General features: G+C 42.3%; 1 protein-coding gene across 2 annotated transcripts in view; it reads left to right on the top strand.

The window, feature by feature from the left end:
* MIER1 (MIER1 transcriptional regulator) overlaps nt 1-25041 on the top strand; it is a 35382-nt gene that overhangs the window by 3839 nt on the left and 6502 nt on the right. For both annotated transcript variants that reach the window (XM_030953266.1, XM_030953264.1), the window contains 9 exons: nt 8591-8615; nt 9620-9765; nt 14190-14357; nt 17984-18116; nt 19657-19721; nt 20011-20083; nt 21692-21843; nt 22425-22506; nt 24698-24792. In XM_030953266.1, the coding sequence (XP_030809126.1) occupies nt 9667-9765; nt 14190-14357; nt 17984-18116; nt 19657-19721; nt 20011-20083; nt 21692-21843; nt 22425-22506; nt 24698-24792 (867 nt within the window). In that variant the 5' untranslated portion in view covers nt 8591-8615; nt 9620-9666. The remainder of the gene's footprint in view (nt 1-8590; nt 8616-9619; nt 9766-14189; nt 14358-17983; nt 18117-19656; nt 19722-20010; nt 20084-21691; nt 21844-22424; nt 22507-24697; nt 24793-25041) is intronic.

Genomic DNA, 25041 nt, shown 5'->3' with positions numbered 1-25041 from the left:
TTCCTTGTGTTCCGTGAAGGGATGCACCAGCCAGGTTGCTACAGGATATCACTTGCCAGGATACTGAGCATGCAAAACTAAAGGGAACCAGACGAGGGTTTGGGGTTTTTTTGTTGTTGTTCAGTGAATTAGGAGTGGGAAAAAGGGTGTGGCATGTGTGGTCAGAGGTGAGGTGGGAGCACTGGGGACTGAATATCCCTGATTTTTGCCTGGCATAGCTTGGAATTACCTGCAGGCTGGTTTGGTTCTGGGTTGAAGGGGTCTGACAGGTCCTGAAAGGGGACATCCTGCTCCTCCTGCTGCTTTTGTGTCCTGTCCCTGAGCTTCCATGGGCTGATCCATCTCTGGCTGAGAACCTCACAGCTTCCTGCAGGGCAAGCAGGGAGAGACCCCAAGGAGCTGGAACGGGACAGCAGGAGCAGCCCTGGGACCAGCAGATCCCCAGGAGGGTCAGGGGACAGCTCCTGCCAGGAGGGGACAGCCGGGGGGTCGGGCTGTGCTCCAGGGAACAGGGACAGGAGCAGAGGGAACGGCCTCAGGCTGGGCCAGGGCAGCTCAGGGTGGATATTTGGGAATATTCCTTCATGGAAAAGTTCTCCAGCCCTGGCACAGCTGCCCAGGGCAGTGCTGAGTCCCCACCCCTGCAGGGATTCAAAACCCCTGTGGATGTGGCACTTGGGGACACGGCAGTGCTGGCCTTGGCAGTGCTTGGAATGGATGGTCCAGGAGATGTTTTCCAACCCAAAGGATTCCATGGTTCCCTTCCCGTGACTGATGCTGGAACATAATTCCTATTTCTCCCAAACCTCCAACAGGCAGCTGAGCAGCTCCTTGTGGTTCTCACCCAGAACCTCCGAGGTTCCTCAATTTTCTGACTTGCTGAAATAAGGACTTAAAGTTTTGCTTCTGCAGAGTGAATTTCTGAGGGGTTAAAAATCCAGATTGGCATTTTATGGTGTTGGGAAAGTATGGGAAGGAGCAGGAGCTCTCCTCTGGTGTCAGTGGACAGTTAAATGTCTCAACCTAATTTCTTTGAGTGCACTTTAATGTCTTTAGGTTTCTGAAAGTTTAGTTGTTTTCAACCAAAAAATCAGTTTATTAACATGGTGTGCTCTAAGAAGTCATCTATAAATCCCTATTGTCTGGAAAAATTTCCATTTTCCTCAATGTTCTGCTTCTTTCAGCTGAATAATTTTAAACTTTGGGAATGTCGCTGAATTCTGTTTTCATATTTTGAGCATTACTTTCTGATTTCTGTTTTGGAACAGCTTCAGGACGGAGTGCTGAAGGAATACGTGACCTGATAACTGTTCTTAGTAATCTTTTCACTTTCTTGGTGTTTTTATTGAACTAAGGTGTAGTAGGAAGCAGCAGCAAAGTTCACACAGTCACTGATGTGTTTGCTAATTGAGCTGTTTGAACAGTCAGGGTTTTTGAGGAGCTCCTGGATACAGAACAAGGTCAAAATAGATTAAATCTTGGTTTCCTACTGATCTAAATCACCATTAAAATCAGGGATTGACAGCAGTCAATCATATTTTTCCTTGTTTGATCTTAGCTGTAAATAGTTTAGGGTTTTTGTGTCATTTTGAGCAGTATTAGTGGAATACTGCACTGAGGTACCAGTGAACCTAAAGGAGAGCTGGGAATTCTGGATTTTCCCTTCCTTGGTGAGGGAATAAACCCCAGAGTGGTTGGTTATAGGCACTGCTTGGATTCCCTCAAGGGAATTGCAGGGATACAGTGGCACTCTGCATTTCTAATCTTAAAAAGAGGGTGGCCCTTGAGTTCTTTTGTCATAGCAGAAGAGTTTTGAGGATATTTTTCACATGTGATAAAACATTGATGTTTGTGGGCTTCCAGTCAGGACTTCAAGTCCTTCCTGACGCAGCAGAGGGATTTAGGCAGAGACTGGGATTGTTGTAAAGTTGTTTCTTTTTGAGCCTTTTCCTGGCCAGAAGCCCCAGGCTGCATTAATATTTCCCTCCTAATCCATTCACGTCACAAATTGTCCATAGGAATGTTTCCTTGTGCTGCCTGGCATATGACTGGGGCTGGTTGCTTCTGGAATTCCATAGCAGGATCCAATCACTCCATAAAATCCCAGTTTTCTTGGCACAATATTTTAGATTATTACAGGAAGTTAAAGTGAAAATTAATAGGAGATGGGGAAGTGTGGAATTGTGTCCTTCAGGTAGGGCAGGTGGAGTTCTGATTGCCTGTGGTGTGGTGCTCCAGAATTCTCTTGGAGTGGGAAGCTCTCCTGGGGAAGCTGCAGGGAATTCATCGCCTGTCCCCTCAGCAGCTCCCTCAGCCTGGAGCAGCAGCACTTCCCCGAGGCCCAGTCCCTTGGGAAATCCCTGCCTGGATTCTGGAGTGGCACCTCGGACAGAAGCCATTGTCAGCCCCCTGCAGTTCCCTGTCCCTCGGCACCCAGGAGCTGCAGGGTGTGCAGAGCTCTGAGCTCCCCCGGGAGGGGTTTCAGGCTGGGACGGGCCCGAGTCCTTCAGTGCAGGGATCCAGGGGGGATCAGCTGCTCTCCTGGCACTCTGATGTCACTGTCACCTGTCTGTCCTGCCCTGTCCCTGCTGGACACCTCAGAGCCCCTGCCAGGGCCTAAAGGGGCTCCAGGAGAGCTGGAGAGGGGCTGGGACATGGGATGGAGGGACAGCACACAGGGAATGGCTGGAAGCTGAAAGTGAGTAGATTTAGGTGGATACTGGGAAGGAATTCTGGCTGTGAGGGTGGGCAGGCCCTGGCACAGGTGCCCAGAGCAGCCGTGGCTGCCCCTGGGTCCCTGGCAGCGCCCAGGGCCAGGCTGGAGCACTCTGGGACAGGGGAAGGTGTCCCTGCCATGGCAGGGTGGGTTTAAGCTCTCCCCTCCAGGCTGAACACGCACAGCTCTCTCAGGAATCTCAGAACTCAGCATTGTGGGATGATTTGGGGTGGGAGGCAGCTCAGGAGGTCTCTGGTGTGACCTTCTCTGCTCTCAGGTCTCCCACGTTTGCTCAGGGCTGTCTCCAGCCTGGTCTTGAAAACTTCCAAAGAAAAGCATTGGGAAAAAGTCCTCTGGATACAGGGGTCAAGTCTCAGAAGGAAAAGGCCAAGGCAGCTTTGGTAAGGTAGAAGCTGCAAGGCTTTGAGGTTCACATTTGGGATCTGTGAGTTCAAACACTGCTCTTGGTCATTGTCTTCATGTAGCTTCCAAAGTAAAAAAGTAAAAATCCATGGATGTAAAGGCTTCCATTTGAGGGATGTTGCTGCAGTTTGGGCTGCGCAAGTGTTCACATGTAGGACTGGAAAAGAGGACCAGAAGTGTTTTTCCTTTTTGCCTTGCTTCAATGTTGCTATTTTCTCCCCAAGATAAAAATGTGGCCTTTTTTTTTTAATATTTTAACACAAGTTAATTTGTAACACAACACACAGAGAGGGCAGACTGGGACCGTAGCCTTCCTCTTATGGAAAAGCACACATTCCCTCTGGAATAAAATATGTTACTCCCTATTTTACCCAGTTCTTTTCTCCAGGCCCAACTCACAGGAGAGTTTATTAACTTTGGGATGTTTTGCTGTTGCAGAGTTCAAGACCTGTACAAATTGATGGGCTTGTCAGGCATATTGCTATCAATATAAAGAGAATTTAATTCTAGTTTTTAACTGTTTTATGTAACAGTTCAGGATCTGTTAAAGATAACTGAATCAATTTGGACAGGATGTGTATTTGTCTTGTAGACACTGCAGATTATTCTGCAAATTTTCAGATGTTTCATTATTCGTCAGTTCTGTTAAACAGTGTGAAAGGAGTTAGCAGAGACAAGAGTTTTGTGGGTATAACTGAAACTGTGCAGTGTCTGTCCCTTCTGTTCAGGTGGTTTTGCTGTAGGGGAAAGAGAAAGCTCAGTGCATCCCACTTGGAGTATCCCAGTGCATCCCACGTGCTGGAATCAGACCTGGCCATCCCCTGCAGCCCTGGGAATTGCCTGGAATAAACTGGGCAAGGCTGCTGCCTCCTGAACTGAATGAACTGTCACAGTGCCAGCTCAGGGGGGTGTGTCACTGCCATCCCAAGGGATGGGATGAGCCAGATCCCAAAGCCAGGCAGATGTTTTAGGGGAGCGCTGGGGATGTTCCCATGTGTGACACATCCCTGCTGCCTTCACCTCTTGGCAGTCACAGGTGTCAGAGGTACGCTGGCCAGCTTCAGTCCACCTATTCCATATCCATCTATCCCATATCCATGCCTGGGGAATGGATTGGATGGGATCTGTCCCATCTATCCCATATCCGGGAATGGATTGGATGGGATCTGTCCCATCTATCCCATATCCAGGGAATGGATTGGATGGGATCTGTCCCATCTATCCCATATCCAGGGAATGGATTGGATGGGATCTGTCCCATCTATTCCATATCCAGGGAATGGACTGGGTGGGATCTGTCCATCTATCCCATATCCAGGGAATGGACTGGATGGGATCTGTCCATCTATCCCATATCCACACCCTGGGGAATGCGTTGGATGGGATCTGTCCATCCATCCCATATCCTATTGGATACATCCTGGGAATACACTGGATGTGATCTGGCTGCTTGTTGCTGTCAGTGTCCCTAACCTTGGGAAGTCCTGTCTTTCCTGAGATCCCTGAAAATGCCCCTGGAATCAAGCAGTGGCATTCAGCAGTGCTGGTGGTTTGGGGCTCAGTGTCTCCTTTCCCTCTTTGCCTGCAGTTTGTTTCCTGCAGCCCTCAGAGCTGGGGTCCCTTCAGGCTGCTCTGGAGCATTAACAGGTGAGCTCCTCGGTGTATCCATGCAGCAGGAGTCCTTGCTCACTGGAGTTTTCCTCAGTGTCCATGAGTTAGGAGTTTCTGGGTGATTTTCATTCCTTTGAGCTCACAGCAGGCTGTTCAGTGTTACCTTTGCTGATGGTGCAGTTCCAGAACAATTGCAGTGTGCATTGCCTGTGGATTGTCACTATCTTTTCTTGTATTTTTCTCTCCCGGGCCTTGGATCCCATTATCCTTTGATAGGTGGCAGCTCTTTGTTCCCATGAATGCCCTTGAGGCAAAAGTGCTCTGTGCTTTCCTGGCAATGGCTGGGCAGAAAATGAAGATCCACTGAAGAGCAGCGGTGGTCTTTTCCCAGGAATTCCTGTCCCATGGCCGTGCCACCCTTAGGAATGTGGATCTGTGATGTGACCCTTAGCCGGTGCCAGGAAATTGTCATCACTAAATGCCCCCAAAGCCATCTGTTGTCCCCTGGCCAGAGCCACCATCCCTTGGAGGCAGGAATGGGACTGACCAAGCCTTGCAGGCGTTGTCTTGGAACAACTCTTCAACCAGAGGCTGCTCCCTCACCCTCCGTGCTGCCAGCCTGGCACTGGAGGGTTTTCCAGCTCTCCTTTCCACACGTCCAGCCCCAGACTGGTGTTTGCAGCACAGCTGGCACTCACAGAGGCCTGGGATAAAGTCAGGGACAGGCTGGAGTAGTGGTGCCAGTCACCTTGGGGATGGACTGGCACAGCTGGCACAGCTGGCACTGGAGTGGTGCCAGAGGTCAGGGCTGCTTTTGGCTGCAGCTGGGCATTAATAAAGATGAGCTGGAGTGTGACACTGCTCAGGGCTGGAAATAGAAGCAGGAAATGATTGGCAGCTTGTCCCAGGCTGGAGAGCCAGGAAATGCAGACAGGAGAGTCCACAGGCAGGGCAGATGTCCCTGGCAAAGCCTGGGAGAAGGGCAGAGAGCCAGAGGCTGCTTTTGGGGCTGGGTGTGGGAGCCATGGCTCCCTGAACTCCCCTGATCGCTGATTTGTATCCTGGTTTTCCTTCTGCGTCGAGGCCTTTCCCCAGAACTTCCCTGCCCAGGTTGGAGCTGAGGTGGGTCAGCCCCTTGGGCATGGACCAGCCAGAATTCCCCATGGATTATCACCACATCAGGGCTGGCACTACTGATTGATAAACCCATAACCTGCTTTGCAGCTGAAACCTCCTCCAAACTCCTGTTACAGCCAAAATTATCCAGGGAAGCACGAACGTTTTGGCTTTTTTTCCAAAGTGAGTATTAATTTGTGTAAGAGGCTCCCAATAACAACACATTTTAATGGCTTTCCCTTCACTCCACAAGGAGTCCTTATTGTGGTTTGGGTTTCCTTTAAAAAGTGTGTCCATGAATTGAAGGAGAACAGGGAATTTGTGCTCAGCTTCAAATGGGAATAATTTCTCTTGGACTGGGACTCACTGGCAGTGGAATCTGGGATATTCCTGGGTGGTGGAAAGGGGGATTTATACCTGGAGTTACATCAGAGCTAAAGCTTTAATAATTTTTAATTTAAGAGGAGTTCTAAGATGGTATTTGCAGAATTGATTGTTTACTAAGGAAAAGATTTCATCGCTCAGAATAAATTCTCCTCAGGCCTTTAAAACCAGCTCTGTTCCTTGGAGGGCAGAGTCATTGCTGGAATAATTTTTCATCCTGGAATTAAGATTGGAAAAGACCTTTTACAATCATGGAGTCCATCCCATCAGCCCATGTCCCCAAGTGCCACCTGCACCTGGACTGGGACACCTGCAGGGTGCTGATTCCACCCATTCCAGGAGGAAAAGGGGAGGCTCTCCGTGGCTTTTATCCTGGCCTGGAAGATTGAATTCATTTGGTTTGCTGTAGGAAATGGATTTGTAGCGAAATGTTAGAGTCTGACAGAAGGTTCACATAGTGTGTATTTGTATGTAAATGTTGAGATAAGAAATGTTGGTTTAGAAATGGAAAAGGATAGATATTGTTGAGAGAGAAATGGAATTAGAAACAAGTTTTAAAGGGTGGTTTTGTAAAAAAGATGAGATATTTTGGAGAAATAGAGTTATGAAAGATGGATTATAGTAGGATTTACAAGGGGTAATTTCAGATGATTGGATTTAAGGTATTTTTGATATAGTGTGATGAAAGTTGATAGGTTAAGAAATGTTTATAGGGTATTGTAACTAAGAAATAATTGGGTCACACTTTAAGATTTCTCTACAAATTCATTTCCCACAGTTCCCAACCAAAGATTGCTGCAATAAACACATTAAGACTTTCTTAATTTGTATTAATGATCATGTATTGCATTCTATTAACTATGCAGGTTCATCAGACAAACAAAACACCAAATAAAGACCAGTCCAGGCTGGCAGATCCTGATATTCAGCTCCAGATCAGGAGTACTGGACTCTGGAATTTGTTAAGATAATCTTTGCAAATAAAGACTTTTTTGGGTGTAGTGATTAGCAAACTTCCCCTGGTATTGTGCAATGATCTGCAAAACCATTTGTGGTGTTTCCCCATTAATGTGAATTTCTCTGGGAATCCTGAGGGGCTCCAGGAGAGTTGGAGAGGGGCTGGGGACAAGGGGACACAGGGCAGGGATGGATGGGATGCTGGCAAGGAATTCAGTGTTTATATTCTGCATTTTCCTTATTCTGGACACTTTGGGAGTTCACTTATACACTGGGGACTCCCACAAAAGGGAGGCAGATGTGTAAGGGAAATTACTCCCTAAGAAGATCTCTTTCTTCTCACTTTGAGGAGCTTTTGATATAAAAAACTTCAAATCAGACAGAATTTTTTCAGTTTTAGCTTTGGCTTCGCTGCACCACTAGGCTGAGTTGAGAGGGAGGCAAGGAGAAGGAAAACCCTTCAGCAAATCCAAGTTTTCCCTTGAGGACGGCATTATACATTAATTAATACAACAAAATCCATGGTGCCAAACAATGTCTGAGTTTGCAAGAGGTGGCAGGAGCACCAGGGGGAAAATTCCGTTTTCCTGCCTTGGAAATAAACATTTCATTACCGTGTGCCTGAAAAGAGTGGGAACATTTGCTTGAATTATCCAAACAAATGAGCTTTGAATGGCTGACATGCAAATTTCCCCCCAGGAGGTTCAAGATTGGCACAGGGAAAGCAGGATTTTATGGGAGAATTTGTTTGTGGAGGTTATAAAGGCCAGGTTACCAAATTTTGGGCCAAAGAGGGGCTCTGGTACCTGGATTATTAGGGAATAATTTTCTTTCTCCGTCTCAGAAATAATATTTCCTGGGGGTGTTTTTTGTTTTTTCCTCACAGCTGGGTTGGTTGGAGATTAAATTGTTTTTTCCTTTATTCTGTAAGGAATTGTTATTATGATTTGGGATTCCTTTAAAAAGTGTGTCCCTGAATTGAAGGAGAACAGGCAATTTGTGCTCAGCTTCCTCTTAATTTATTAAATTATAATTAAATCATTCCTTAGTAATTCCTCTTAAACTGGGACTCACTGGCAGTGGAATCTGGGATATCCCTGGGTTGTGGAAAAGGGGATTTATACCTGAAATTCAATCACAGCTAAAGTGAAAGTATTGTATACCTCGGTAAATAATTTTATTTATAAACTTATAAATTTATTTATCAATTTAATTATTCTTTATAGACATTTACTTATAATATTTAAAAATTTATTTTAAAATTATTTATTATTTATAAATCTATTTTTCTGCAGTGAGTTGTTCTCTATGAGCTAAATAATTTGATTTATACAGGGTCAACATAGCAAAAATAATTTCCTTTCTTTTCTTTTTTTTTTTTAGCCTTCTGTTGAGTCTTCAAGTCCAGGTAAATATTTTTAATAATTTCCAAGTGTTTTGGCATCCTATGGGTGGAAAAACTTTCCAGGAGTTCTTTCTGCTGGATTGTTGTTTTCTCCTGAGGTTTTATTTCTTTCAGAGAAATAATTAAGTGCTGCATAATTAAATCTTAGAGTCACTCCTCCCTGTCACACCCTCAGTGTGGGGGCAAGGTTTGGAAAATGGAATTTAAATTGTCCAGGGAAAAAAGGGAAATATGAAGAGGACTGGGATTAAAAATCAGGAGAAAAGACCGCAGGGTTGGGATTAAAAATCAGGAGATAAATGAAAATATGAGCAGGGTTGGGATTAAAAATCAGGAGGAAAGGGGGAAAATATGAACAAGGCTGGGATTAAAAATTGGGGGAAAAGGGAAATTGTGAGCAGAGTTGGAATTAAAAATCATGAGAAAAGGGAGAAAATATGAGCAGGGCTGGGATTAAGGGGAAGTTTTGTGAGTTTTTTTTTGTTTTACTTGCTGAGTTTTTATTTGCTGAGTTTTTGTTTGATATGTTTTTGTTTGATAAGTTTTAATTTGTTTTTATTTGTGAGTTTATTTTTATTTGATAAGTTTGTATTTGGTGAGTTTTTATTTGTGAGTTAGTTTTTATTTGCAAGTTTTTATTTGTGCGTTAGTTTTTGAGGTTTTATGTGTTGAGTTTTTATTTGTTTTTATTTTATTTTATTTGTGAGTTTTTAATTGTGAGTTTTTGACTCTCTGTAGAGCTCGATGGAGGCAGGTTTGTGACTATTCAAGGGTGAAGTGCTCCCAAATAGAATTTTCCAGACGTGCTGTGCAGAAGGAGGTTCCTGGTCCTTCCTGCCAGGATCTCCCCACAAGGGGAATTTCCCTGGGCAGCCAGGCAGAGACAGAGGAGCCATAACTGGAATTTTTGCTCGCAGTTCTGCTTCGAGCCTCCCCTCCAGAAGCAGCTCAAGCCCAGCAGAGTTCCAGGCTGCTGGAATTGAGCTGTTGCTGGGATGTTCCCCCAGGAGGATCAGCAGCCTCTGATGACCATGAGTTCGACCCCTCGGCTGACATGCTGGTGCACGACTTCGACGACGAGCGCACACTAGAGGAGGAGGAGATGATGGAAGGGGAGACAAACTTCAGGTCTGAAATCGAGGATCTTACCAGGGTACGTGGCCTCCAGGAGCCTGTCTGGGTCTGGAGACAGGAGTCTGCTAGAGAAGGCAGGAGCCTCCCCTGAAATGGGGAATGTGAACCCCCTTCCCCTTCTGAATTGCCATAAATTTTAAATTAACGGGTTCTCAGGCAACAAATATGGGAGCAGGAAATAACAGTCCTTTAATAGGGAAGAAAACAAGAGGATAAAATAAACAGTGCAGTAACCTTAAACAACACTGACAGAGTCAGAACACAGCCTGACACCCTGTTGGTCAGGGTGTTGGCAGCAGTCCCATTGGAATTGTGGCTGCAGCCCTCCTGCAGTGTCAGTGTGGTTCTGCTGGAGCAGGGATCCTGTAGCAATCCAGTTGGAATTGTGGCTGCAGCCCTCCTGCAGTGTCAGGGATGGTTCCCTGTAGAAGGGTGCAGTCTTTCTCTGACGATCCAGTGGAAGAGGCAGCTGCTGTTCCTCTGGGAAATCCAGTGGAGAAGCTGTGCTGGTGTTCCAGAACCTCCAGATTATATCCAGGTGGGAATGCTTGGCTGGTGTTCCAGAATCTCCAGATTATATCCAGGTGGGAATGCTTGGCTGGTGTTCCAGAATCTCCAGATTATATCCAGGTAGGAATGCTTGGCTGGTGTTCCAGAATCTCCAGATTATATCCAGGTAGGAGTGCTTGGCTGGTGTTCCAGAATCTCCAGGAGTGATTGTGGAAGAGATAAGGCAAACTGCCCACTTGACAAAAGACAACTGCCATGCAGGTGGTAATAGACTGCATCTTGCCTTGCAATCTGGAACAGATCCCAAACCACATCTACAAAACCTGCAGGAATTAAAAAAAAAACCCATTAACAAATAAATAATAAAGAGCGGGGAAAGGCTGAATAAATTTACCAAGAATTGGGGTAAAAAAAAGGTACATAAATATTTATAATGTGCTTGGTTAGTTTTTTGCATCTATAGGATGTGAATTTTAGAACTAATATAAATTAAAATATCATCTGACTAAACTTGTGTATTCCAGCTGCACCAGAGTAGTGCTTGTAGATTCTTATTTTAAAACAAAACCCCTCATAATTCACATTTCTTATGCATTTTGATACAGATATCTGTCAACTAGTGGAGCACTTAGGAATAGCCTCATTTAAAGGAAGATGCAGAGGAAATTATGTCCAAGCCCTATTTAAGCATGAATGATTATGCCAATAGCACTTTAAATTAATTTAGTGCATTTAATCAATATTTCCAGTGTAAATGCTAATTTCTTCCTGGTTCTGCTGTCACTTCTGTATTGTCTTCAATTATTTCTCAGGCAGGAATAATATTCTTAAATTACCAAGTGGGTTCATTATAAATGCAAAGTAATTTAGATCCTGTCTGTGGCCTTGTTGGCCTCCAGAACAGATCATTAATGATTCACTGATGAATATTTGATGTACAAATCCTATTTAGCTTAAGTGATTCTGCCAATAGGACTTGAAATTAATTTACTCAATTTAATCTATATTTCCAGTGGAAATGATCTTTTTTTTTTAATCTGCTAATTTCCAGGTTGATACTAAATGGAAAACATAAAGATAAATAAATAGTTGGTGAATCTAAATGTGCTTCATGTAAAATAAATGAGGAATGGAGCTCCTCATGTCTCTTATGTGGGGTTTAAATTGAAAATTGGCTTTTTTCCCCTCATATTTCATGTAACTCTCTCACCACATTACAGCCCTTCAGTTTATCCCCTCATAGCCAGTGGTTACCTCTAGCTGTGGGTAAATAATAAACAAATATATTCTTTTTTTTTTTCACATTTTCCATTTTGCAATACCCTGAAGTGATGAAGAAATTCCAATTTTTGTTTTCTCTTGGAGTGTTGCTGGTCCCTGGAGCTCTTGGAATTGCAAAGGACTATTTGAAGTTAAGAGGCTTAACCTGAGAAAAACATTATAAATACAAACCCCCTTTGCTGGGTAACACAGGGTCAGTGAAATTCCTGTTCCACAATTCCCAAATACCTACAAATTCCAGTCAAAATTTTCATTTTTAATTCTCAGCTCTATGGGATGGGAGTGCTTAAAGACAGGATATTCCTTTCCAAAATGTCCTGGAGAACATTTGGATGATTCCAATATGATTTTTCTGCTGGCTCTGCTGCCAGGTTTAATTAAGAGCACAGGCCTTTCATGTTGTCTGGGTCAGTAAAATATTTATTCCCCATCAAGTGACACTGTGGGGACCAAAAAAAACCATTTAATTCCATGGGTTTTGTATGGCTGGGTGTAAAGCTTAACCAAGGAGTAGGGGAACAAGAGGTAGAATGGCTTAGTTCTCTAAAATAAAATAAATAAAATAAAATAAAATAATCACAGATAAGAAGTGCTGATAAGCCCTGTCACTCTTGTTTTTACAGAGCACAACCAGCTCCACTTTTGTCATTGGGATTATTGGGATGTTTCCAGAAATTAGATCAGTGCAGGCCCTTAGGATAGGAAGTCTAAGGTCAGCCAATAACTAAAAATATCTGATTATCAGCCAACATGTGCATTAGATACTAGGGAAAAACTATTTGGAGCAAGCACACAACTCCAAATAATAAACAAAGGGTTTGATGCTTTGAGATAGAATTTTTAAATGATTCCTGAGAATTTCTGCTCTGAAAAATCTCACTCAGGGAGAGAGGCTGGACACTGAGGCTTAAAAGTAATAAAGGAATTAATTAGCAGAGCCAGCAATTTTTACTAATACTATTTATGAATAAAATTTAATGAAAAGTATTTATTAATAGTATGTATTAGTAATTTTTATTAATAAAGGTGAGAGTTTGGGAGCCTTTGTTGTACTTGAATTAATTTGAGAACTGACAGTACAAATTGAAATGTCTCCTCAGAGTGGACCAGCTTTTTCATGATTTTTAAATAAAATTTTGTAGGGTTTTAGCAGATTTGTTTCCAGCTGGGGATGGGTTTGGAACCAAGTAGCTTCAAATAAATGAGAAATAAAAATTCCTGCTGTCCTTCCCTGGGTATCGGGGATCCCTCACTCCATCCAAACTCTCAGAGAAATGAGAGGTCAGGGACTCTGAGAGGAGCATTTTGGGAGTTTTATATTCCAGAACTGTGGAACTCTATGGAATTGTCCCTGGAGCACAACTTCCCCTAAAAGGTGGAATTCCATGTCCCAGCCAGGTGTTGTGATTGAGCTGAATTCTTGGGGTCACTCAGGAATTGCTGCTGACACACATCTCACCCATTTTCCCACCAATTTGTACTAAAAATCACAATTTCCAGCTGGTTTTGGGCAGTGCAGGGAATACCAATAAATATTCCAATATTCCAATAAATATTCCAATATTCCTCTGGGTGCTCAAGGTGTTTGATAAAACCAAACACCTTTTTAAAAAGCTTGATGGCCCTTTGGAGTTCCTGTTGGGGTGGAAAGTCTGCTGCAAACAAATCAAGGACTGGGAAATAAATTATCCTGCAGAAAAAAATAAAAACATTTTCGTTAGGAGCCCAAACTTCCAATATTGCCAGTCCATAATGAGCATTCTTGGTGTGGGTGCCCTGATCCCTGTGGATTGTGGGGTAGTGCTCACCTTGATGCTGTGGAAGAATTCCTGTGGAATTATTCCTATTAAATCCCAGGTTTTGTTTGGATTTGGCCCAGGAAAGTGACATGCTCATCCAGGAGATCCTGTTGGGTCTATGCTGGAAATAAATCAAGGATTAGGAAATAAATTATCCAGCAGAAAAAAAGCCCACAGATTTTTCTTAGAAGCCCAAACTTACAATTTTGCCAGCCCATCCCTTTTGGGGTGGCTGTTTTTGGTGTGGGTGCCCTGATCCCTGTGCTTTGGTGAGAACCTTGATGCTGCAGAGCAATTCCTGTGGGATATCCCTGTTAATTCCCAGTTTTTGTTTGAATTTGGCCCAGGAAAGTGACGTGCCCATCCTGTTGGGATGGGAGGTCTGCTGGAAATAAATCAAGGATTGGGAAGGAAATTACCCCACAAAGAAACCCCACATTTTTCTTAAGACCCCAATCCTCCTATTTTATCAGTCCATCAAGGAAATGTCCCAGTTAATCCCAGTGGAAATATCCCAGAAATATCCACAAAAATCCCACATTTTTCTCAGGAGCCCAAACTTCCACTTTTGCCAGTCCATCCCTTTTGGGATGGCCATTCTTGTTGAAGGTGCTCTGATTCCTATGGTTTGATGAGAACCTTGCTGCTGTGGAGGAATTCCTGTGGGATATCCCTGTTAAGTCCCAGTTTTTGTTTGAATTTGGCCCAGGAAAGTGACGTGCCCATCGTGTTGGGGTGGGAGGTCTGCTGGAAATAATTCAAGGATTGGGAAGGAAATTATCCCACACAGAATCCCCACATTTTTCTTGTGGGATATGCCAGTTAATTCCCAGTTTTTGTTGGGGTTTCCCAGGAGAGTGACATGCCCATCCAGGAGCTGCTGAGCCGCTACGGCTACGATGGCACCGTGCCCCTGCAGGAGGAGGAGGAGGAGGAGGAGGAAGAAGAGGAGGAGGAGGAGGGAGAAGATGATGATGATGTCGATAATGATGACAACAGCGGCTGCAGTGGGGAAAACAAGGTAAATGTGTGCTCATCTGCATATGTAAATTCTTGATTTGCATACCCACACTACTCAGTATCCCAGGTCATGGCAGAGCTAATTTGTAATAGAGTTGATTTCATAAACCTTGCTTTACTAATAAGGTTTACTCTTAATTACCCATCTGTATTTCTCTTAATTGCTCTTAATTCCATCTCTCTCATCCCAAACAGAGGCAATTGAAAATCCCTGGATGCAGCATCATGTGAGGGATGGGAATTGTCCTTCAGAACCTCAGCACTGACATTTTAAATGCCTGCAGACACCTTTAGGGATACAGCTGAACTTATTTGGAGTAGAAAAGCTGATTATTGAAACTGCACAAACTGCTGGATTAAATGTGGCTCTGGGTCTTGGAAATCCTGCAAGTTTTCCAACTTGAGCCTTTTAAATTGTGTTTTTCCAGCCTGGTTGTACTTGAATTAACTCAGCCTAATGCTTCAAGTATCTTTGCCAAATGTTTAGTTTTGAGCTTAGCATTTTCAAATTCCTTTTCTGTGTTCTCTTCAAATATTTTTCTGATTTTAAAAAAGAGATTTTTCTACTTGGAATGTAGAGTCCTGTCATGGGCACAGCTGCTGCATCCTGAATTCCATTAAGATACCCCTTGGAGCTGTCAGTGACACAAAAGCTGAGGCCTTAGAGGAGGTTTCATTTCCTAGTGTGGCCTTAAAAGAGATCCATTCAGGGCTTTTGGTACCTTCACCTATTTGAGAATCCCTGGAATGGCACCCAGGGATGAGGAATGGTACATCTGAGTCAGGAACTGAAGTTCCTGGGATTTACAAGCTGCCTTGACAGGTGCTGGAGAGCATTGTTCTTTGTGGGGGTTGAACAGTTCGAAAGGAAGATCCGGAGTGGGATTGGATCAGGAGAGGTTCAGGGGAGGGGGAGAAACTTATGTAACATGAAGGCTGCAGGGAGAATTCTTTCAGGGAAAATTCCTTCAGGAGAATTTCCTCGTGGAAAGGGTGGTCAGGCTTTGCAAGAGGCTGGAGTGTCCAGGGCACCCCTGGATGTGACACTCTGAGCTGGTGACAGGGTGGGGATGGGTCCCAGCTTGGGCTGGGTGATCCTGGAGGGCTTCTCCAACCTCAGTCACCCTGTGCAGAATCAAACTAAGGCCCAAATGGTCATTTGGTTGAGCTTGGTGCTGCTCCTGCAGTGTCCTTGCTGCTGTGCCCTCAGTGCTCAGTGCCCTGCTGGCACAAATGCCATCCTGGCTGTGCTCAGGGCTCTCAGCAGCTGATGGAAGGAAGGCCCTGCCTCTGCTGTCCCTGTGTCCCACACAGGAGCCACCCCTGTCCTGTCCCCTGCAGGGCCCCACTCCACAGGGACAGTGCAGGGCTGGCACCTCTGCCCTCAGCAGCACTGGCCCAGCTCACACCAGTTCAGCCCATCCCATCCCAGTTCACACCAGTTCAGCCCATCCCATCCCATCCCATCCCATCCCATCCCATCGCATCCCATCCCATCCCATCCCACATCCCAGTTCACACCAGTTCAGCCCATCACAGCCCTACAATAGGGGCAGGCACCCCCCATTCCCATCCCAGTTCACACCAGTTCAGCCCATCCCATCCTATCCCAGCCCATCCCAGCTCTGGGATCAGGCCCTCCCAGTCCATCCCAGTTCAACCCAGCCCAGCCCTAGAGCAACACCCAGTCCATCCCAGCCCTGAATCAGGAACCCCCAGTCCATCCCAGCCCTGGAATCAGCCCCCCCAGCCCATCCCAGTCCATCCCAGCTCTGGGATCAGGCCCTCCCAGTCCATCCCAGTCCATCCCAGCTCTGGGATCAGGCCCTCCCAGTCCATTCCAGTCCATCCCAGCTCTGGGATCAGGCCCTCCCAGTCCATCCCAGCTCTGGGATCAGGCCCTCCCAGTCCATCCCAGTCCATCCCAGCTCTGGGATCAGGCCCTCCCAGTCCATCCCAGTCCACCCCAGCCCTGGAATCAGACCCCCAGTCCACCCCAGCCCTGGGATCAGCCCCCCCAGTCCACCCCAGCCCTGGGATCAGCCCCCCAGTCCACCCCAGCCCTGGGATCAGCCCCCCAGTCCATCCCAGTCCATCCCAGTGATCCCGGCTGGGCTGAGGTGCCCGGGCTGTGCGGGCTCTGAGCTCAGGGCGCTGCAGGCTGTGGGGGTGGAGCACTGTGGGATCACGGAGCTCTCCTGCTCCAGCTCTCTCAGCCCATTTCCCTGCCTGCACTCACTGGCTGCTATTTTTAATCTGCTCTGAGCTGCACATGTGACAGGGCTCTGCTGGAGTGCACAGCCCTGTGTGCTGGGCATGATGCTCCACACAGCCCCTGGGTGTCCAGCACAGAGCACCAAATGTACAACAGCAGGCTTGGGAGCACAAAAATCCATTTTAAATAAATATTTATCATTTTCGTTTTCTCTGCTTGTAATAATTCCTGTAGTTGTGGTGGTTTGTCTGCAAATAAAGGAATTTATTTGGATTTTTGGCTCAATGTACTGAGCCAAGCCTGTGGGATTGAACCACTCAATTCACATGGATTCTTATGGCAGGTACCATTTCCATCTAAATCCCTCCCCTTTTTAGTGAAAATTCCTAAGAAATTGCTTTGGAGACCAAAGTAAAATTTCATTGAAGTGAAATTCAATAAAAACCATGAGGATTAAAAAAAGCAAAGATTCAGATTTCCTTTGGGTCCGTATTTCTGATTTGTTACAGTCTGGCTGTTCTATTGATCTGCTTAAAAACAACCTCAGAGTATGCTTGCACATTCAAATGTTACTAATAAAGAAATTTATTCTAATAAAGGAATTTATTTCTATTTTTGGTCTTGACTCAATGTACTGAGCCAAGCCTGCTGCTCCTGTGCGGTTGAACCACTCAATTCACATGGATTTTTATGGCAGGTACCATTTCCATCTAAATCCCTCTCTTTTTAATTGAAAATTCATGAGAAAGGATTTTAAAGACCAAAGTAAAATTTCATTGAAATGAAATTCAATAAAAACCATGAGGATTAAAAAAAGCAAAGATTCAGATTTCCTTTGGGTCCACATTTCTGATTTGTTACAGTCTGGCTGTTCTATTGATCTGCTTAAAAACAGCTTCAGAGTATGTTCACACATTAAAATGTTACTAATAAAGGAATTTATTCTAATTAAGGAATTTATTTCTATTTTTGGTCTTGGCTTAATGTACTGAGCCAAGCCTGTTCTTCCTGTGGGGCTGAACCACTCAATTCACATGGATTTTTATGGCAGGTACCATTTCCATCTAAATCGCTCCCCTTTTTTTGCAAATTAATAAGAAAGGGCTTTGGAGATCAAATTAAAATTTCATTGAAATGAAATTCAATCAAAACCATGTGAATTAAAAAAAGCAAAGATTTAAGTTTTATCTACTTAAAAAACAACCTCAGAATGTGTTCACACATTAAAAAATTTACATTTGTGGTGGCTCAGCCAGGACAAGCCACAAATAAAGGAGATTTGGGATTAATCTATTTACAATCCTGGCAAAAATATTTAAAAATCTGATTAAAAATCAGATTTTTCACTGCCAAGGATAAGTGAGGTGCTGCTGATTTTTGCTGTCATTGATTTTGATTTGCTTTTGTGGCAGGAGGAGACCATCAAGGACTCCTCAGGGCAGGAAGATGAGACCCAGTCCTCCAACGATGACCCAGCCCCATCTGTGGCTTCCCAAGACCCCCAGGAGATCATTCGCCCTCGGCGCTGTAAATATTTTGATACCAGTAAGTCCAGTTTAATCAGCCCCCAAATCCCAGTATTCTGTGCCAGAAATGCATTTTGAGCCCTAAAAATATTGAGTTTTCCTCTTCATAGCGCTGCTGTGGATGAGAATCATGCTCAAAACAAAGGAGGAAAGTCCTGGTTTTAGCTGAGGGCTGAAGCTGCTCTGCTGGCTCTGTGGAAGGACAGGAAATCATCTCTGATTTTACAAGAAAGGAGGAGATTTGGGGAAATTGAAAAATTGAAATTGAAATTTGACATTTTACAGGTTAAAATGAATTGGTGTGCTCTGGTTATTTGCCAAAGCCTGGGCTCTGTCCTCATCCGAAGGAGCTCAGAGTCCACCTGAAGGGAAGAATCGACTGAAATTTCCTGCAAATAAAACACAGATTTCCTCAGAAACAGAAAAGCAGTAAAATCTGGAAAGGCCAAGAATTGTTAACCTTGAAATAGTGGAAGGGGGAGGTCACAAAGAAGAAGATTTGCTTCAAGAATTCCAGTTTTGATTCTGTTGCCAGCACTGAGCTGATCATTTTCATTCTTATTTTGTTTGCAAGTGGATTTTGCATCCTGAACTCTGATTTCCCTGGAATCTCCCCTGATGGGATCTGACCCCTTTGGGCTGCTTGGGACAGCAGATATTTCATCTTTCTTCAATAAAAGTGGCTATTGCTCTTTGAATTCCTTCTGTTCTGTGTTTGAACAAATAAGATTCCTTACCATACCTTACACTTGATAATTATTAGTTAGAAATGCAATTATTAATTTGTGGTTTATTTAAATCCAAAATTGCCAGGGAACCTTTAAATCTAAATGAACAATTGCCAAGTGTGTAGCTGTGCAGAGGATTGCAAATATCTTCAATAAATTCCTATTTTTAAGCACAGAATTAACTTAATTCAAGTGTATTGCATTAGGTTTGGGGGTTTCTACAGCTTTCAGCTGTCTATAAAATGTCATTTAATGTATAGATAATTTTAGTGCTGCTGTATCCCATCCTGTACAGAAACCAGCACCTTGGGAAAGGCAGCTGGCCTGTACCATAAAGAGCTTAACATTCCTGCCAGTCCTTATCCCAAATAATCTCCTGGAAGTGCTGCTGGGCACCCCAGGCTCCTAAATTCCCAGAGGAAACACTCCCAGATTTCTCTCACCTTCTGCTGAGATCTGCCTGAAATTCCCTGAAAAAAACCAGCAGCAACTAAGCCAGGAGCTGATGGAAAAGGGCTTGAAACCCACAAAAATATTCCCACAAATTCCGAATAAACTTGGATGGGGATCCTTCAAAGCCGAGGGAAAAGAAATGTGAATTTAGTAACAAAATTTAGGGGTGTTTTTATTTATGTCTCAGTTTCTCAGAGCCTGGCTCGTATCTTAATCCAAATCTGGGTGGGTCATTTTTTAATCTTGTCACTGCTGGGCCATGAGTGTTGTCCCAAAAGTGTCCCTGAGATAAGGAGGGAAGGAGGGAGCAGGGCTGGGGCTGCTGGGCTCTGCCAGCCCTGCTCCTCTGGGCTCAAATGTCTGTGAAATTTCTTGCAGATAGTGAAATAGAGGAGGAATCTGAAGAAGATGAAGATTATATTCCCTCAGAAGACTGGAAAAAGGTAAATATTCAGCCCACATTTCATGAATAATTAATTAATCTGTTACTAAATCCTCTGCAGATTTTCCCCATAAATAGGAGAGTTTTGGTAATGAGAAGTCTTTAAATCCTCCCCAAGCAGTCAAAAATCCATTTCCATATAGCTGCCTTCAAATTTGAACCTGTTAATTGTGTTTTTAGATTTTAAACAATGAAAGTTTCAAGAGGGGAGGAAAAAAGATGTGGTCATGCTCCTGTTTGCTAACAAAAAATCTCAGGGTGGCTTCACTTCTTCTTTTTATTCCAATCAGGAAATCATGGTGGGCTCTATGTTCCAAGCTGAAATTCCAGCTGGCACCTGCAAATACAAAGAGAATGAAAAAGGTGAGATTTGACCATTTATTGCTGCTTGGGGTCAATGTCTGATTAGGAGAAAGAAAAGACTGGATTGATGTCATGTGTCTTAATAAATGAGTGACAATTAGAGCCACCGTCATCAAATTAGAGCCCATCCTGTGCTTCAGCAGAGCTGGAAGAAGAGGAAAAGAAGGATTTTATTCTTGGCCTGGTGCCTCTTGAACCCTTGGATTCTGGTTTAGTGATCCACACAAGCTGCAACCTCTTCACTTACGGATTTCTTTTATGTGAAATCAATCAGCTAATGGAGAAATTGCACTGCTGGAACTGGGTTATCACAGTGAAAAGGGCAAAATGGTACCAGCAGCTTTGCTTTTCACATTTTGTACCTCTTCAATCAGGAAGAAGAAATTCTGCTCTTGTGGATTTTTTTCCCAGCAATTTTTCCCCTCATCCCAAGCAGAGGCTGTGGCTGGATGCTGTCAGGAAAGGCAGATCCAGTTTAAACCCAGCTGGGAGCAGAAAAAGGAAATTTTCCTGCTCATTCAGCCTGTTCCTAAGAATTTGCTCACACTGCAGGTCAATGAGAATGGATTTCTTTGTAGCTTTGTAGAATTTAGTTTTTAAATAACCACCACAAAGCCTGGAGCCCTCCCAGAACCCAAATTTCTGCCCAGTTATCTCAATGCCCAGGGAGGTTTGGATTCCCCTGGATCCCTGGGGATCCCAGGCCAGGCTGGACAGGGCTTGGAGCACCCTGGCACAGTGGCACTCCCTCCTCCCAGGGGAATCCATGCAACTGGATGGTTTTAAAGGTCCCTTCCAACCCAAACCATTCCAGGATTCTCTGAGGGTTCCTAGAACTCTTTATTTTTCTTGAATGAGCAGCCAAACATCAGCTGAGTGGGAACCTCTGGAACAAAACCCAGAAAACTCCTGGGAGCTGTTCCCAAAGTGTGTCCTGGGTGAAGTGAAGCTGCTTTCTTTGCAACACATTTAATCATTTTCTTTACCACCTTTGGGGGTTTATTTGTATTTATTTACATTAGAAATTACTTTTTCCAAGTAGAGATTGATCTCTGAACCCCCTGAGGTCCTCCACACCTCCCTCTCTGTGCTGGCTGTGCTTTCCCAAGCATTCCTTTTGGAATCTGTGCTCAAATTCCTTCCTTGCTGCTCTTCCTCAGGTTGTTGGAGCCCACAGACAAGGTCTGGATATTTTCCTACTTTAATAGCCAGAATTTCACCTTATTTTGCTGCAGTCCAAAGCTTGGCTCTTCCAAAATAAAACTCTTCCAAAATAAAACTCTTCCAAAATAATCAGGGGATGTCTCACTCGGCCCACATTTCTCCATTAAATTTAGTTTACTGTGGCTTCCTTGCTCTCAAACTCCTGTGAAAGCCCTGGAAAAGGTGGAGATGGAAATTTTGGAGTTGCAGGATGAGTTTTATAATCCAGAACCCAGATCATGCCAGCATTTGAAGGCAAAATCCAAACCCCAAGTCATTTGAATCTCTGCATCCATGAGGTTTTACTGATTTCCAGATTAATGGTGCTCCCATGATCACCTTTCTAATTATTTCATTTTATTATAATGATTTGATTTTCTTGTGCTCTCCCTGGGGTTTATCCAGTGTATGAAAATGATGACCAGCTGCTCTGGAATCCTGACTTTCTACCAGAGGATAAAGTCATAGAATTCCTCAACGAGGCCTCGAGGCGCACGGGAGAGGAGAAGGGCCTGGATGCAATTCCTGAGGGCTCCCACATTAAAGACAATGAGCAGGTATAAAAAAAAAAAATATGCAATTTATTTTCTAGAATTAATAATCTTTTTATCTCATTTTACTTCCAAGAGGTAAAATTGGGCTTGAAACAGTTTCATTGTTCCTTGTGGAAATAGAAATGTGATGAGGATTTTACCTCTCAGAGAATATTAAACTGTTAACTTGGGCTTAATGTTGCTTTATGTAAAATAAATATATCATAGAAAAGAAATAAAATATTTTTATATAAATATAAATCTGTATGAATTAATTCTCTCCGATACAGATTTTTTCAATGATTAAATTCTCTATGAATGCACGCTTGATTTTTTTCTTCATACCCAAAAAAACCCCAAACATTAATTTTACAAATGCGTGTAGTGGATGAAAAAGTTGCAGTGCTCTGCTTGGGCATTTTCTTGGTTCTGTAAATCGAGATTTGGAAATGTAAACACAGTAAATACATCTTAAATTACACCGTGTTGATTCCAAGGGTTTATTTTTAATCTGAAGAGGTGTCAGGGATTTCTGGGCGTGCTGCTGTGGCCCAGCAGGGTTTGGGTGGCTCTGCAGTGGTAAATGTGTGTTTTGCTCCCTGCAGGCCCTCTATGAGCTGGTGAAGTGCAATTTTGACACGGAGGAGTCCTTACGGAGGCTGAGGTTTAATGTCAAAGCAGCCAGAGGTGAGCGTGCCCTCAAAAGGAGTTTCCATTCCTAAATTCCCATTTATTTCCCACCCAGATTTGCTGCCAGCAGGCCCAGAAGGTTGGTTTAATCTTCATTTAAATGCATCTCTCATTGTTCTCCGGGAGACTGGAATTAGCACATGTGGAAATTCCCTTCCTGGCCATATTTGATACAAATATCTGGGATTTCAGCCCCAGCTTCAAATTGAAAATTACTTCTTGACAACCCAACTGGGCATTTTTTAGGTATTTAATTGTGCTCTTCTAGACCTTTCAGTCATCAAAGTGAATGCAACAAACATGAGACATGAATTAATTCTAAATTAAGGAGCAAATAAACCTTTTCTTTTACAAAAATAACATTACAAACCCTGCTACATAAGATGAATTAATTCTAAATAAAGAAGAAAATTAATTTTTATTTTACAAAGTATAACATTACAAACCCTGCTACATAAAATGAAATAATTTTAAATAAAGGAGGAAATTAATTTTTTATTTTACAGAGTGCAGCATTAAAAACCCTGATATGTTAAATGAAATAATCATAAATAAAGGAGCAAATAAACCTTTTATTTTACAAAGTATAACATTACACACCCCGCTAGATAAAATGAAATAATTCTCAATAAAGGAGCAAATTAACTTTTATTTTACAAAATAAAACATTACAAATCCTGCTACATAAGATGAATTAATTCTAAATAGAGAAGAAAATTAATTTTTATTTTACAAAGTATAACATTACAAACCCTGCTACATAAAATGAAATAATCCTAAATAAAGGAGCAAATAAACCCTTTCTTTTACAAAGTATAACATTACAAACCTTGATACATAAAATGAGTTAATTCTAAATAAAGGAGCAAATTAATTTTTTATTTTACAGAGTGTAGTATTAAAAACCCTGATACATAAAATAATCTTAAATAAAGGAGCAAATTAACTTTTATTTTACAAAAGATAATATTTAAAACCTGATACAAAAAATGAATTAATTTTAAATAAAGGAGCAAATTAAAATTTTATTTTACAGAGTGTAGCATTAAAAACCCTGATACATAAAATGAAATAATTCTAAATAGAGGAGTGAATGATTTTTTATCTTACAGAGTGTAGCATTTAAAACCCTTATACATAAAATTAAATAATTCTCAATAAAGAAGCAAATAAATCTTTTAATTTATGAAGTATAACATTAAATATTATAAATGAGTTAATTCAAAATAAAGGAGAAAATTACTTTTTTATTTTACAGAGTGTAGCATTAAAACTCTGATACACAAACTAAACTGATTTTAAATAAAGGAGCAAACAAAATTTTTATTTAAAAAATTATAGCATTTAAAACCCTAATACATAAAATTAAATAATCCTAAATAAAGGAGCAAATTAACCTTTTCTTTTACAAAGTATAACATTACAAATCCTTCTACATAACATGAATTCGTTTTAAATAAAGAAGCAAATTAACCTTTTATTTTGCAAAGTATAAGGTTAAAAACCCTAATATGTGAAATGAAATAATTCTAAATAAAGGAGTAAATTATTTTATTATTTTACAGAGTGTAGCATTAAAAACCCAGATATGTAAAATAAAATATTCTTAAATAAAGGAGCAAACAAACCTTTCATTTTACAAAATGTGATACTTAAAACCCTGATGCATCAAATGAGTTCATTCTAAATAAAGGAGAAAATTAATTTTTTTTACAGAGTGCAGCATTAAAACCCTGATACATAAACTAAACTAATTTTAAATAAAGGAGCAAACAAATTTTTTATTTTAAAAAGTGTAGCATTTAAAACCCTAATGCATAAAATTAAATAATCCTAAATAAAGGAGCAAATTAACCTTTTATTTTACAAAGTATAACATTACAAAGCCTCCATAAAATGAGTTCATTCTAAATAAAGGAGAAAATTAATTTTTTTTTACGAAGTGCAGCATTAAAACCCTCATACATAAACTAAACTAATTTTAAATAAAGGAGAAAACTAATTTTTTATTTTACAGAGTGTAGCATTTAAAACCCTAATACATTAAATGAAATAATCCTAAATAAAGGAGCAAATTAACCTTTTATTTGACAAGCTATAACATTACATTTCTGTCACTTCAGTTGCCTTTTAGTGGCTTTTTAATTAACTATTTTCTTTATTGCTTTTATTTTTGATTTTCCTGTAGAAGAATTGTCTGTTTGGACAGAAGAGGAATGCAGGAACTTTGAGCAAGGGCTGAAAGTCTATGGCAAGGATTTCCACGTGATTCAGGCAAATAAGGTAAACTTTAAGTGCAATTCTCACTTTTTACATTTTAAAACAAAGTAATTATGAATTAATTTTGTCCTTCATAAAGAAATGGACAAAATTATTTCATTTTTGCTGTTGAATCAGAATCCTGGAATGGTTTGGGTTGGAAGTGGCTTAAAAAATCCCATGGGCAGGGACATTTCCAGTATCCCAGCTTGCTCCAACCTAGCCTTGGACCCTTCCAGGGATGGATCCAGGCAGGAATTTTTTCCTCCTCAT

Source organism: Camarhynchus parvulus, chromosome 8 (genome assembly GCF_901933205.1).
Source record: "Camarhynchus parvulus chromosome 8, STF_HiC, whole genome shotgun sequence".
Taxonomy (NCBI): domain Eukaryota; kingdom Metazoa; phylum Chordata; class Aves; order Passeriformes; family Thraupidae; genus Camarhynchus; species Camarhynchus parvulus.
Note: the sequence above shows the minus strand (reverse complement) of the source record. Positions and strands in the feature narration are given on the sequence as shown.